Here is a 13,648-nt window from a genome sequence, read left to right as displayed (position 1 = left end):
TGTTAATCTGTGATTCATAATTAGTACCCTAAACTTGACTTTTTGAGACCTTCTACGTTACCTACAAGAAGTGCCACTTGAATTATGTGGTTTAAGAGGACTAATTTATGTGGCAGGATTATCTAAATTATGTGGCAAGAATAGCCAAATTATGTGGCGAAATGAGCCACATTTTATGACAGAATACCTTTTACACATGGTAACATTGTTTGAGCAAATATTTCACATTATTAATGTCCATTTGAGAACCAAATACAGCAACAAGCAATTAAAAGGTGACCAATCAATGTTTGCAAAGGACCTTTCACTACGCAGAAACACTTGTTGTCATGCTTTGAGGAACTTTAATCTGTTTGAGCTAGAAACAATGTGCTTTGTTAAAATCTACAGACCATGCAGCAGATGATGGACTATGTGACACATCGGACACATTTATAATTATGTGGAAAATTCCACAGCCGCAGAATTGCATAATTCCAGTAGCCATCCCTTTGAGCACAACACGTTTAGTGAATGAGGTCTATTGGGGGGAATATCTTAGATGTGTTTCCTTTGGCAGTCCTAACAGTGCGCTTTCTCCGCTCTCAAAATAGAATCAACTAATTTATGTATTTGCATGTTGCTCTGAGATTCTAAAACACGAAGGAAGCACCAAGCACCAACATGCAGAAAGGATTATAGGAAAGGCGCGGTTCACTGGATAAGGCTTCAGACACCAAACTAAACGAAATCGCCATCCAAAAAACATGGCAGTGATAGCTGTTTTAGAGCATGCTAGTATATCACATGTAGCTTCCAGCATGGACACAATTTGTTGAGCTTGTATGTAAGAGCCTCATACCCTTCTCAATATGATTACTCAAAATGGCTGCTGCTAGGACTTAACCCTCTCAGTAGCCGTGGGTTGCTGCTGTCTTTAGCATGGGTCCGGCCACATCAAAATCTTCTTCGACTTTATATATAGAAGAAGATGGGTGTAAGAAGGAAGTGTATTAAAAGCATTTGAGCATTATATATATATATATCTATATCTATATACAGTCTTGAACAGGTGCACTTACCCTCTCAATCATGCAGCCCATCATGTCTCCACCACAACAGGTTTTGTGCAGGTGTGCAATACTTTGCACAATTTCATGAATATTTTGAAATGAAGCTGCAGGATACTTTTGGCATGTGTGAATCAGTTTCCTGTGGAACAGTAACAGAAACATGCATTTTACATGAATGTCAAGCAATGCAATGCTTTTTTTTTGTTCATGAAACTTTATCAGTTTTTTATAATAAAAAGCAATACAGAGGAGGAGGAGGGACAAGAAAAAGGTTCAACATCTGACAGTTGCATTATGTGTACACTAATGTGATACACATAGATATTGATGTTAAGGGCATGAGATGACAGCAGGCATACGTCCAGTACTTAAGAAGTGACAGAAGCATTTGGCATCTAGCTATGGTCATCAAATAGGACTGGATGAAGTGAAACAAGTGGTCCTGTCAGATAGATGAACACCTTTCGTGGTTGTCCTGGTGGGATACATAAAAAAAGGTGGGGTAGGAGGGCAGGAAGAGAAGATTGAGTCATGTGAATCTGTTTGCGAGAGGGATCCGGGATTCAAATATGCTTTTAATCATTTTTAATTGGAAACAAATTTTTCAGGCAACAACGAGAAGTGAGGGTAAAGTTCCAAAACCAATAAAAATTGACCAGTCAAGTAATTAAACAATTGCAAAAGAATTAATAAATGCAAATGAGAAGATTAAACATCTTATCTGCGTCAAGCTGGGACTCCGAAGCAGGACAACTTAGCACTTCAAATATGAATAATTATGAAGATGATGACACACCTTCATTGGAGAAGGGGAGGACAATGATTAAATCCAGCCTTTCACCAAATCTCCCTTTCACGCACAGGCTCTGCTTCGATGTGTTGATCTTATGAGCATGGCTTTACTATAAGTAAGCCTGGTGACTGTAAGACTGCCGCAGTCTGTCACATCTGGCCATCATGTGGAGGCTGAAGTTAGCCTAAAACATTAGCTCTGGTTAAAGGGATTGGAAAGGGATCACATGCATCAAGCTTAGTGGGAAGCCGGCTATCTGTTTGGCAATCTGCTGAACCTCTACCTCCGAGGACTGACAGATCCCTGGTTCTTGCTAGTAAGGAGAGAATCTTTCAATCTTTGGCAGCATTCTCAGATCTACCTCAATTTTGTAAGCAGTGTTCTGTGACTGCACGCCAATGGTGCTGGAGAGCAGTATTATACTTTGCTGAGAAGGCAATCCAGGCCACCAGTTTAGGCAACCCGGTGGTATCCCTGGATCACTTGATTTTGCATCCAAAAAACCAACAATTCCAAACTATTTTCATCTATCCAAATATTACTTCTTTTAAAAGTGAGTGAGTATTCTTATGTGCTTCATGGCCTCTCAGGTCGTTCCATATCATGTGAAAAGCTGAGAAGATGGTTCTTTTATGTTTTTATGAAAATCAGGTAGTGGTCTGAGCATATGATGGTCGTGCATGGAGCAGAGCATGACCCGCTGGTGAGGAAAATAAACGGCATCACTTTGGCCCCTTTTGGTGGTATAGTCGTTTCTTGTAATGTCTAATATGGTTTGATCTGCAGAGAAGTGGGGATGTTCTAGGAGGTGTCATTTTGTGTCACTGCAGAGGTTCTTATGGACCTTACAGTGAATTCATCTCTGTATGTGATGCATTTTTAAAGATCACCAAAGATTTCAAGGGGAGTCAGACTTAGGATAGGGAGCACTGGTATGTGCAAGACAAGACAACCCAAATTTAAAGATATTTGATTGATATGTTTGGTTTCCTTGCACAGGTTGGCCATTGAGGTGTATTGAACTTTACCACAGAACCTTCACATTTAAATTTAGATTAAAAATGTCTCTAATTGAAAAGCAAGCATGCAAGTCTTACATGGCACTCAGAACCCTCTCTCCAAATGCTTTGAGGACGTAGCAGTTGTGTTTCTGAATAGCGCTCACGATTTTCATTTCTTTCTTTTGGGCAGGCATCTAAAGTAAAGGAAAGCGAGGCATGTTATACAATATCCTAACTCCCTAGCTTTCGCATGTGTAAAGCAACAGAAAACACCCATACCAATACACCAACATGTTCAAACTGACATTTTTTAGGTAGCATGTATAGCACTGCACATACATGCACACACGAGTGGGCTGGATGGTGGGGTACTGCCGCAGAACTCTCTTACTTTTTCTCCTATTGCTCCTATGTCCTGCCTTCTTCCTCCTAGTCGGTCCCACTCACTTTGATAATGTTGTGGGGAAGTAATTTAAATCAACTACCAGACATAGAAAAAGGACTCTAGACATTGGGTAATTCTCACTGTGGCCAACGTGGTTTAATCCAAATCTGAATACTAAACTAAAATTCATTCTAATAATCGAATTCTAATTGTCTTTTGTGCATACAGCTGGCAGTGGGGGACACAAAAAAGATTATTATGGCATAATTTGCTCCTACTGGCCCACCATGAGTGCATGGTTTATGATGCTGCATTAGTACACAACTGAAGAATCATTCCCAAGAATTCTCAGCCTCAATACGAAATAAGGAGTTTGCATTAAGTGTTTTAAAAAGATGTGCCTAGAGAAGCTGACGACATAAGGAGGAGCGGTTTAAGAGTGCTAAATCTGTGTGGAGGATTTGCCACTGTCCCTTTGCCTCATATACCACACTTGCCATTCAGAGCAACACTGATGTGTGTGGAGGGTTTTGCCACGAATATTTATGTAGTAATGTTTCACATTACATAACCTTTCAAATGAAATGGCTTTGCTAAATTGATTCAAAATGTTATAACTTTTTTCAATTAGGTTTTATAAATACAACATCTATACAACACAGCCATCAGTTTACAGAAAGTATTATTGTACATCAAATCGTGCAATACATCAACCATCAGATCTTTTTCCTTGTACAAAGAAATTTACAGCAGTGTGTTTCTTACACCGGTTCATTAAATCTTATATCCATATCACTCCTCACTTCTGGCCAACATGCATGCTCTGAAGGGGCTCCATAGATCCCGGAGCCGTGAGGCCTGGGGTAGTACTTCAGCATAGCAATTACTGGGGTAGTACTTCAGCATAGCAATTAAATTGGTCTTGACAGTATGCTATGTCTCGTCCCCATTGTTCATGTTTTGGGGCCGCTCACCCCCCCCCCCCCCTCCCCCCAATGAATGGAAGCCCTCCTTTTAGCCACTACTAGGGCTATAGCCACTAATTTACGATTTGGTGGTTGTATGGTTTTGATCAAGCCTAGCAGACACACTTGTGGGGTGCATTCCACTTTTTCCATAACTATTTCAGCAAGCGTTTTTGTAGTTTGTTCCCAATAGGCCAAGCACTCTCGGGCATAGCAATGCCAAGTGTATCAAATCTGTCTCTGTAGCCCCACATCAAGTGCACTCCACTTTCTCTCGTAACCCGAATCTATACAATTGCGTTGGGGTGTAGTATAGTTGATGTAAGTATTTAAAATGTATAATCCTAAGGTTCCCGTTCTCTGTCAGCTGTCCCGTTAGGCTACAGAACAGTTTCCAGTCTTCCCTGCTGATTTGTGTAAAAATGTCACTTTTCTATTTAGTCAAAGACCCCTCTAGTAGTGTTTGTTTATCTGTCTGCCGCTAAAGAGGCGATAATTTTAACGCCGTTTCTTGATAATATGCCCCACAGAACTTTTCTCCCCATATTTCTCTCCCTGTGGTCAATCCATCTGCCTGCCTCACCCATCATCTCCTCCTTTTTTGGCTGTCTTTTCACTGTCTCCTTCTGCATGTATTTTTTTAACCTTCTCCATTTTACCACCACTCCATCTCTCTCTCACATAGTCCCAATAACTGGTCCTACTGATAAATACTGTATTTTCTTTTACCTCGACTCTGTCAATAATTCATCAGTTGTGTAGCTCCACCATACAATGTATCATTCAATGATAATTACAATTGGCACACACGTGACTGTCGCTCTGTGCACGCCACAGAGAGGCCAAGGATTGGATAATCATGAAGGCTGAACACCTTCATAGTCCAGAGACATGTTCTGGGAGAATCTTGCAATGCCCTCAGTCTCAACTCCAGAACTCTAGCATGAACACCATCTACATCCCAAGCTCACCCAGACGCCTAAGAGAAGCATAATTCTCAGTATGTATTATTAAAGAATGACATGAGCTATATAAAAGAAAACTACAGAAACACAACTGCTGTGAAAAGAAACTACTCTCAGGAAATAGAGACTCATTTACTAGGCAACATGAAGTAAAATGTGTGAAATGTTTACAGGGGCTACATTGCCGATTTGAGTTACCTTCAGGGTTCTTACACTTATGGGCTAATGACGAGTTGTGCAGCTTTGGGGTGTTGGAACTGACACTTTTTGGTTGGGTGAGGTGAAGCCCTAGCCAGGCAGAACCTACCACTCCCGTCAGGGCTGCGTTGATTACACTCACTGCATAACCTGCGCTCACCCTTGGGTAGCGTGGCACTGAGCAGTCAGGTTTATCACAGAGGCAATGTGTAAAGTATTGGCACAGCACTCGCACACGATAAATACACTGAGCGTCACAAAAGAGACTTCACACCTGGTGAATGTAAATAAAGTTTGTATTCAGCACACACTTTCATTAACACAACCTGAATATCATGTATTTATGGGCAAAAAATAACACCTGGAAATATCACTAGCAGTACTAGGCCCAACCATGTACAAATTACATCAGTAGTATGTATACTTGTGAAAGATCCTACTTTAACCCCCCCCAGCAACCTTATGCAGTGCAAAACGTTGTCAAAACTCAGCCCACCCTGGCAATTATTATAATTCAATATCACACAGTCATAACGTACACCCCAGATCGTAACGATATCAAAAATATGTACACACAAAGAATTCAGCCACGGCCGGCACAGGTTCGAGCAGTGGGTGTTGGAAGTAGACAGACAATGGAATAGATATAAATAAATAAATAAATAAATAATACCTATTTTGTTGTCTGTCAACTCCCCCCCCCCCCGCCGTGCCCCGCCCCAATGCGCTTACCTGTGCCAGCCACGGCTGAAAGAATTACAACACTTTTAAGCAGCACCTAGGCTGAGGCCGCACTGACAAAACCAACATCAAATGTAGTATTCTTTTGGCAAAGAATCAATTCCTAAAGCAACACCACCATGCGGTGTTGTTAATCACAGGCAGTCCGTAGGCAGTCACTCCCACACACACACACTCAGCACCAATACGCGGTGCAACAGATATCAGGCATGTCCGCATGGAACACACTTGCACACAATGAGGAGTTGCAAACTCAGTACCTCCCTGGAAATGAAGCACTATATTTGGTACACCTTGCTCTGAGTCACACCGGACAGTTCCGGTCACACACAACAAAGAGTTGAAAATTCTGTACCTCCCTGGAAATTAAATTCCGGTCACACAGACAGGTCCAAGTTTAGCAGTGCCACACGGGGTAGAATGAGGCACTACTACAGGTACACCCTTACCTCCACCAGTCGCAGCTTGTGAATTTGACACCGCATGCAATGAGCATGCAGTCTGCATGTCGCTCAAGAGAGATGCAGCATGATCAATGAAGCGGGCCATACTGAAACCTGCAACCAGCGAATCCGTTCACCACAAACAAGATGCTTATGTGTGTTGGGTTTCCCTATGCTGTAGGGGCCCCTCTACTTAGATGCGGGCAATACTTTTGGGGCTCCGCACAAGGCAACCCAGTCTCCAGGCACAAGTCATAGTTTCACCCTCACGGCGCACTACCAGTTGGGATCCAGCAGATGATGTGGGCACTTAAGAGGGCTCCGCTTTCCAGGTGTCTGTCACAAGTAGACAGTGTGGGTCCCTCACAGGAGTTCTTTGATGTCCCTGAGACCTCCACTAGAGAACAGGGGCAACACAACACGCCCTTGGAGAGCACACTTCGGGGTGCCACACAACAACAGGTAGTCAGCCCAGGCCAGTCACTATATAGGAAGGGTGCACGGTCCCTTCCAATGGCAGTAATCCTCCTTGTGCACAACAGATTCCTCTGGCAGAGTGCACCATACAGTTCCAGGATTTCCAGTCCTACGTCCCCACAATATATCCCTCCCCTGCTGAAGTATGGCACCAATATTTATACTGTAGAGTGCCTTCAAAGTTGGGGGGTTTCTCTTTGAACCGCAGATGTCTCCCCTAAATGTCAGTGCTGTCTGCCCTAAGGACTTACCCAAAGGGTGCTCAAGTGGTAGTGATAGGTCCCCTCAGGACTGGCTAGTGATTTAGAAAGGCCAACCTGATCCTAAGTGCAATTGTGCACACACCAGCCTGCCGTGGCTGGCTGGACACATATTTAAAAACACCATATGTGAAAGTAAACACACAGGCCTGCAATGGCAGGCTAGATACATGTTTAAAACCATCATTGGTGCAAGTGCGCACACACAGGCCTGCAATGTTAGGCATATGACATGTTTAAAAACATCAGATAAGCACCACTTCCTTAACTTGTGTAGGAAGGATGAGCACACTTTCACATCACATTTGCAGTGGGAAGATGCCCAGAACCCTAAGGCCATAAACAGAAAATCAGCAACACCCTGGTGGTGTCTCATGGGAAGAGCTGACCTCCTACGTAGGTAAAACCCACATGGGGTTCTTCACTCCCTGGGTAGAGTACATACATGTGTACCTACCCTGCCTTTCATCTACCACGTGCTTCATCCCTCAGGACTTACCCTAGGGATGCTGTAGTGGCAGTGAAAGGCCCAATCAGGGTTGGCTAATGAGTGAGCAAGGTCAACCTGAGCATGATACATGTTTGACAGACTATTCTGGTGGGTGGCACAATCAGTGCTGCGTCCCACTCCTAGCCAGTGCAGTGCATGCCCTGGGTATGTGGTGTACCTTTTTACAGGGCACCCACAGGCACAACACCTAAACCAATTAAGTAAGCACGCATTCCTGGCATGTGTAGGAAAGGCGCACGCGCTTTCCCACTGCAAGATAGTGGAAAAGTGCCCAGAGTCCTAAGGCCACAAAAAGACAGTCAACAACAACCAGGAGGAACAAGTGCAAAACATTTTAGGGAAATCCCCTAAGAAGGCCCATGTCCAACATGAAGCAAGGTAAAGTTGCTGTGATTTTACCACAACCATGTGGTAAATGATCCCTAGTATCATGCACTTACAAGTGAAACCCATTGGAATGGGGAAATAATGTGAGGGACTGATTTTTCCAGCTGAAAAACAGAATTCGAAATTCCAGACAGGTTTAATGCGTACATTTATCACCAGCCTAGAGGGAGTGGTAAATGCATATGAAGACCTCTAGATGGGCTGAGGGAGGTAGTGGGCATACTATGGGATGGAAGGCGGAAACTATGTTCTGACGGGCGAAGTACCAAGAAAATACCGGCTCGAAAACTGTATATAGTTATCAACCACCCGGGGAAAACCTCCTCACTAGGAATCAGTAGAGGGAACATTTCATGAGGTAATTCCACACCACCTGACTCATAATCTGTGCATATTGTTTAAGAGAGTGTTTTTACTTGTAACATTAGGAAATTAATTTGAGGATTGGTAGGGCCCTTTAAATCACTGTTTTTAATATAATATAATAGCGCTGTGTAAGTACAAGGTAGAACATGTTCCTTTATTGTATGGCATGTCCTGGTAGTGACAAACAGCCTATTTTGCTTCTCACTACTGTGAAGCCTACTCCTCTCATCGGCTAGCATTTGGGATTCTCTTATGTATGTTTAAGTTTAGAATTCCTGATCTGAAAGGAGTAGCGCTGCCATGTTTGGTATGTTTAGAATGGCAGTAATGAATCATGCTTACTGGTGTAGGTAGATTTTTTACTGCTATTTTAGAAATGCCACTTTTAGAAAGTGGGCATTTCACTGTGCTTATAACTCTATGTGCTTTGCAAACTGACTCCAAGCCACGTCTGGGCCAGGTTGACAGCTAAACTTTGTGCAAACTTTCCAGACAGCCACAACACAGGAATGGCTAGATGTAACAAGAGAAGCATCTGTGTATGTCTGTATAATGATAGTCTTCCTGGTCTGGGAGAGAGGGAGGCGGGGCATACTTACATTTGTAAAGGCTGTGTCCTGCCCTGACACAAGGGCTGCTTCACCTCCTACTTGTACGTCTGGAACCAGGGCTTGGCTTGAAAGGGAGTGTTGTGCACTTGTAAGGTCTCTTTTGAAGTGCCCCCTAGATCGAAGACATTTTAACTATAAGTGCAGGGGCTCGGACCCCAAGATTTTATAGCACTTTTGGAACTGGGACTGGACCTGTTAGAAGTACTGCTGCGTTGCATAAAGGACTCATTTGGACTGCTCTTCTGCTGTTGCGCTGCTGCCTGCTACTAGTTGGGTGGCCTAAATGACTCACTGGGTTGCTTTTATGCTTGCTGCCCTGCTGCCAACTGCTCCCTGACTGTGGTCTCACCAGGCACTACTGGGCTGCAACAAGGAACTGCCATATGAACTACTTGCTTTGTTGTGTGCTGGTCTTTCATCCTGTTGGTCTTCTGGAGAGACTGCCACCCTGCAAGAAGGACACTTGTGCTGGCTGGCTGCCCCCATGGGCCCCCTCTCAGTTGTCTCCTAGGGCTTGGTGGCCTGCCTTGTGTTTTAAAAAAACTAGCGTATGTTTCAGTTTCACTTGGAGCGCATGTTGAGAGCTTTCATGCAAATTGAGTCGTCTGCTCTGATCTATAGCCATCAAGAGCCTTGGCAGGCCGTGGTGAGGAGCACCAATGTTTGCTCCCAGGAGCACTTCTCTAAGCGCATGGTGACCACTGGAATTTGCTCCCAGGAGTGCTCCCCTAAGCACAGGGTGAGGGTTTTCCCCTTCAAGGAGTTAAGGACTGCCATAACCCTTTGTGAAGAAGGGAACTTCACTCAGGCATGTATGCAGCTCGACGGAGATGTCACTCCTTACCGGGCACACACAAGACCCGCCCTGCAGCCTAGGATGAAGCCCTGCGCTGCTGGGTATCATGACCCTGTGGCCACAGAGGAGATGGCTACGCAGCTAACATCCCAGTGGGTGCTTGATTCCCACTTCGACACAGCCCGGGGAGACCAAGGGAGATCTGTCATACCCACATTGAGCCTTTGTGCTTTTCACAGCTGTACTGCTGGTTCACAGGTGGGTGCTCCTTTGCCATTTTGGAAGTGGGTGACCCAGTGCGGTCTCCTCGCACTCACCTATGGTATGTGCCCCCAGCGCTGACACATACCTCGGGTCCTTGCTTATTGTAAGTGATGTCACGGGCACAACCTCGGTGGAGGCCCCCGATTTTCACTGGAAACTTGCTGCATGCAGGAAAGAGCCTGAAAGTCCCATAACTAATGTAGTAGGAGGTCAGTTGCTCCTATACTCTACGTTCGGAGTCTAATTACAACGCAGTATCTAATAGGAGCACAAGAGCACTGTGACCTACGATGTCCTGGTGATATTTTTGTAATCTGTATGTGTTTCTCTAACTAATCTTGCATCCTATGCCTTGAGGATATCAGCTATGTCGTTCTGATCTTTGAATTATCAGGAACTGCATAACATGCACAGCATGGATGATTCATGTGTTTGTAGCCTGTAACATGTTGCATTTCATGCCCTGTTGGTATAATGTATATTGCCCTGATTCTTGCATTATCAGGATAACAAGTACAATCTCATTACCAATTGGTGTAACAGGCACAATATTTATGTTGTTCTGGTCTATGTTTACTGTATATTTTTTATATCAGCCTGTGTGGAGTCTCTTTTGTGGTTTAATCGTTATATTACTGGTGTGAGTGTGTTGTGCAAACACTTTACAGATGGACTCTGGGAATAAGCCTGACTGCTTGTGCCAGGCCACCAGAGGGTGAGCACAGGTTATCTTTGGTGTGCAACTGACTTGCCCTGACTAGAGGGGTGGGTTCTGCCTGGCTTAGGGGCATACCCTAGCCAACCAGAAACCCCATTTCTAGCAGTGTGTCAAAGTCTGCTGGTCTCAGTGGGTAAACACTTTCTGTCTTTCAATGTCAGTGTTGACCCTGTGCCAGTGTTAGTCTGTTTCCAGCCTGTGACACACATCTTCGCTCTTTCATTGCATATGTGCTTTGTGGCACGTGTCTTCCCTTGGTTCGAGTTATTGTAGTCTCTCCGTTTTTGTTAGTGTATGAGTGGTTTTGTTTGTGCAATAGTGTATATCATGAAACAAATTTCAAGTGGTCCTAGCATAGGGGAAGAATACAGATTATAGCATAAAACATAACAAACACAAGTAAATGTTGTCAACAAATGCCCAACCAATCTATACAAAAAAAGCCAAATACCTTTTCGGCGAAGCACTGTCCAGCAGTCGCTGTGTCCTTGCAGCACTCATGGGTAAGGGTATCAAAGTTGAGACCTATGGTTATGATGGCAGGGGGATAAACCTGAGGGTGTCGGCGAGCCACTTCATACATGTAACTGGTAGAAAGAAAAGGTTCACATTTACTGAAATGACAACATTCAAAGCACAGAACTGAGCCAGGCATGTTGATGACAGGTGTCATATTACACGCACTGCCACAGTGACGCAACAGGCGCTTGCTCCCACTTTTTGTACTTCTGGGGCACTTTGTTATTACAGAATGGGCCGTATATGGTTGTGTTGTGCTTTCTGTAAAAGGAGTGCACCAGTGCCATATGTTCACCAGCTCAGCCACTAGGGGGCATTCTCTGATTTTCACAGGAGTGTGGCTCCAAGCAAATGAGAGAATGCCCCAACGCAGACAGGTGCAGTTTCACAGCCCCAGGTATTCACTTTAGCCACTGGACTGACACACACTTCTCATCTAAGTGACCATCTTCAATCAAATAACCCACAGAAAGCTTTTTTGTGTTTCTCAATCACATAACGTGATCTTGAAATTTGGAAATATGAAATATTAAGCTCATGTCAAGAAATCAGTGCACTATCAAGGTAAAGATATCTCTAGTCATTTTTCCTGGCAAAGGACTACCACCAGAAATTGGTCATCACCAAACACTGGAAACCTTCAAGTCTGGGAATGGTAATGCTGAAATTTGTATCAAGGAAGTAAGGAACTGGATAGAGAATTAAGGGGGGTGGCCTCAGTAATGATATAAGCTGTGGCAGTATTCCCAGGAAGTTAAACAAGTTAGTGCTGAAAAAGCAGAAGCAGGTCTCTCTCTCTCTCTCTCTCTCTCTCTCTCTCTCTCTCTCACTCTCTCTCTCTCTCTCTCTATATATATATATATATATATATATATATATATATATATATATATATATATATATATATATATATGACTCTGCTTTCAGAAACCAGGAGGTGGATTGCAGCCCTTTAATGCACGTTAGAGTTTGTAACGGGTGTTGTGAAAAAAAATAGGAATGACAGGACAAAGAGAATTATTGAGCCCAAAGATGTGCACAGACGTATTTTGCCATTCCAGTTAACTCTTTACATCAAAGAACGTTTCTGAATCTGGGCCTTTTGCAAAAACAAAGCATCCACAACTAATAAAGGGTCATATTAACAAGCCAGGCGATAAAATTATCGCCGCTTTAGCGGCAGAAAACTGCCGCTAAAACGGCGATAATGGGCTTGATAATATGCTCTATGGAATTCCAATTGAAGCTGAGGTTAGATGTCCTTCACATCTAACATGGGCTTCTATGGGGATTCTCTACGGCATATTATCAAGCCCATTATCGCCGTTTTCTGCCGCTAAAGCGGCGATAATTTTATCGCCTGGCTTGTTAATATGCCCCTAAGAGTGAAGCAGCAAAAACAGGTGTATTTGAGAGTATTGATGAGTACTTCCTCTAACGGATGGTGGGCTCTGGACAATCTCCATAGGGAAATACTTTGCTATAATATGGTTTTTGCAGGGGTATGCTATGTGTTGAATGAGTTTTGTGTAGTAAGGCATCATTCATTCTTTCAAGCCCCTTTCACACACACATACACAAGCGCATACACCACATGTTAATGTGGAAGCAATCGTTGCCTCTCATGATGTACTGTAGACACAACACAGGGAGACAAGCACAGGCAGTCTCATAGATCTGCTCACTTCATCAGGAACGTGTCCTTATGCTCGTCGTGGTTCTTGCAGAGTTGCTCAGGCTCTGGCTTCTGGTAGGCGGGCACCGCGCCAGGTTCCGTCTTTTGGTGGGATACAAAGCAAGGATATTTCTCGGCCTCTGGTTTAGCACAGCATTCTGCATGGAACGGGTACTTCTCAGCATTTTCCGGAGCTTTGCATATCTCATGAATGGCAACTGTAATCTGTAAGAAAGAAAACACAACTTGTTATGTGCTTCTCTCTCTTCACATTCCTCAAATGATGAGACTGGTCACCTCATGGCAGAACCTAGCCCCTGCAAGTCATCCCCAAAGTGGAAACAGAAGGTGATGAGAGCAAGTCTTTCTGCCAGAAATCTTATAAAGTGGATCCAGGCAGTACCTCTGGAAGCCTGCCCAGAGAGCGAGGGAAGGAAATTAGAGCCTAGGTGAGGACAAGACGCAACACAACAGTTTAACCGATACTGGGTTAAATCCACCATCTTAATTGGGAAAAACAA

At 43.9% G+C, this 13,648-nt stretch overlaps 1 protein-coding gene across 1 annotated transcript in view; it reads right to left on the bottom strand.

Moving 5' to 3' along the window:
• LOC146866402 (serum albumin-like) overlaps positions 1-13,648 on the bottom strand; it is a 57,636-nt gene that overhangs the window by 32,036 nt on the left and 11,952 nt on the right. The window contains exons 4-7 of the mRNA XM_085636472.1: positions 13,138-13,352; positions 11,385-11,520; positions 2,943-3,040; positions 1,062-1,191 (exon numbers count right to left, since the gene is read on the bottom strand). Coding sequence (XP_085492598.1) covers positions 1,062-1,191; positions 2,943-3,040; positions 11,385-11,520; positions 13,138-13,352 — 579 coding nt within the window. The remainder of the gene's footprint in view (positions 1-1,061; positions 1,192-2,942; positions 3,041-11,384; positions 11,521-13,137; positions 13,353-13,648) is intronic.

This window comes from Triturus cristatus, chromosome 2_1 (genome assembly GCF_964204655.1).
Source record: "Triturus cristatus chromosome 2_1, aTriCri1.1, whole genome shotgun sequence".
NCBI lineage: Eukaryota > Metazoa > Chordata > Amphibia > Caudata > Salamandridae > Triturus > Triturus cristatus.
The sequence above is the reverse complement of the archived record's forward strand: the minus strand, read 5'-3'. Positions and strand labels throughout refer to the sequence as shown.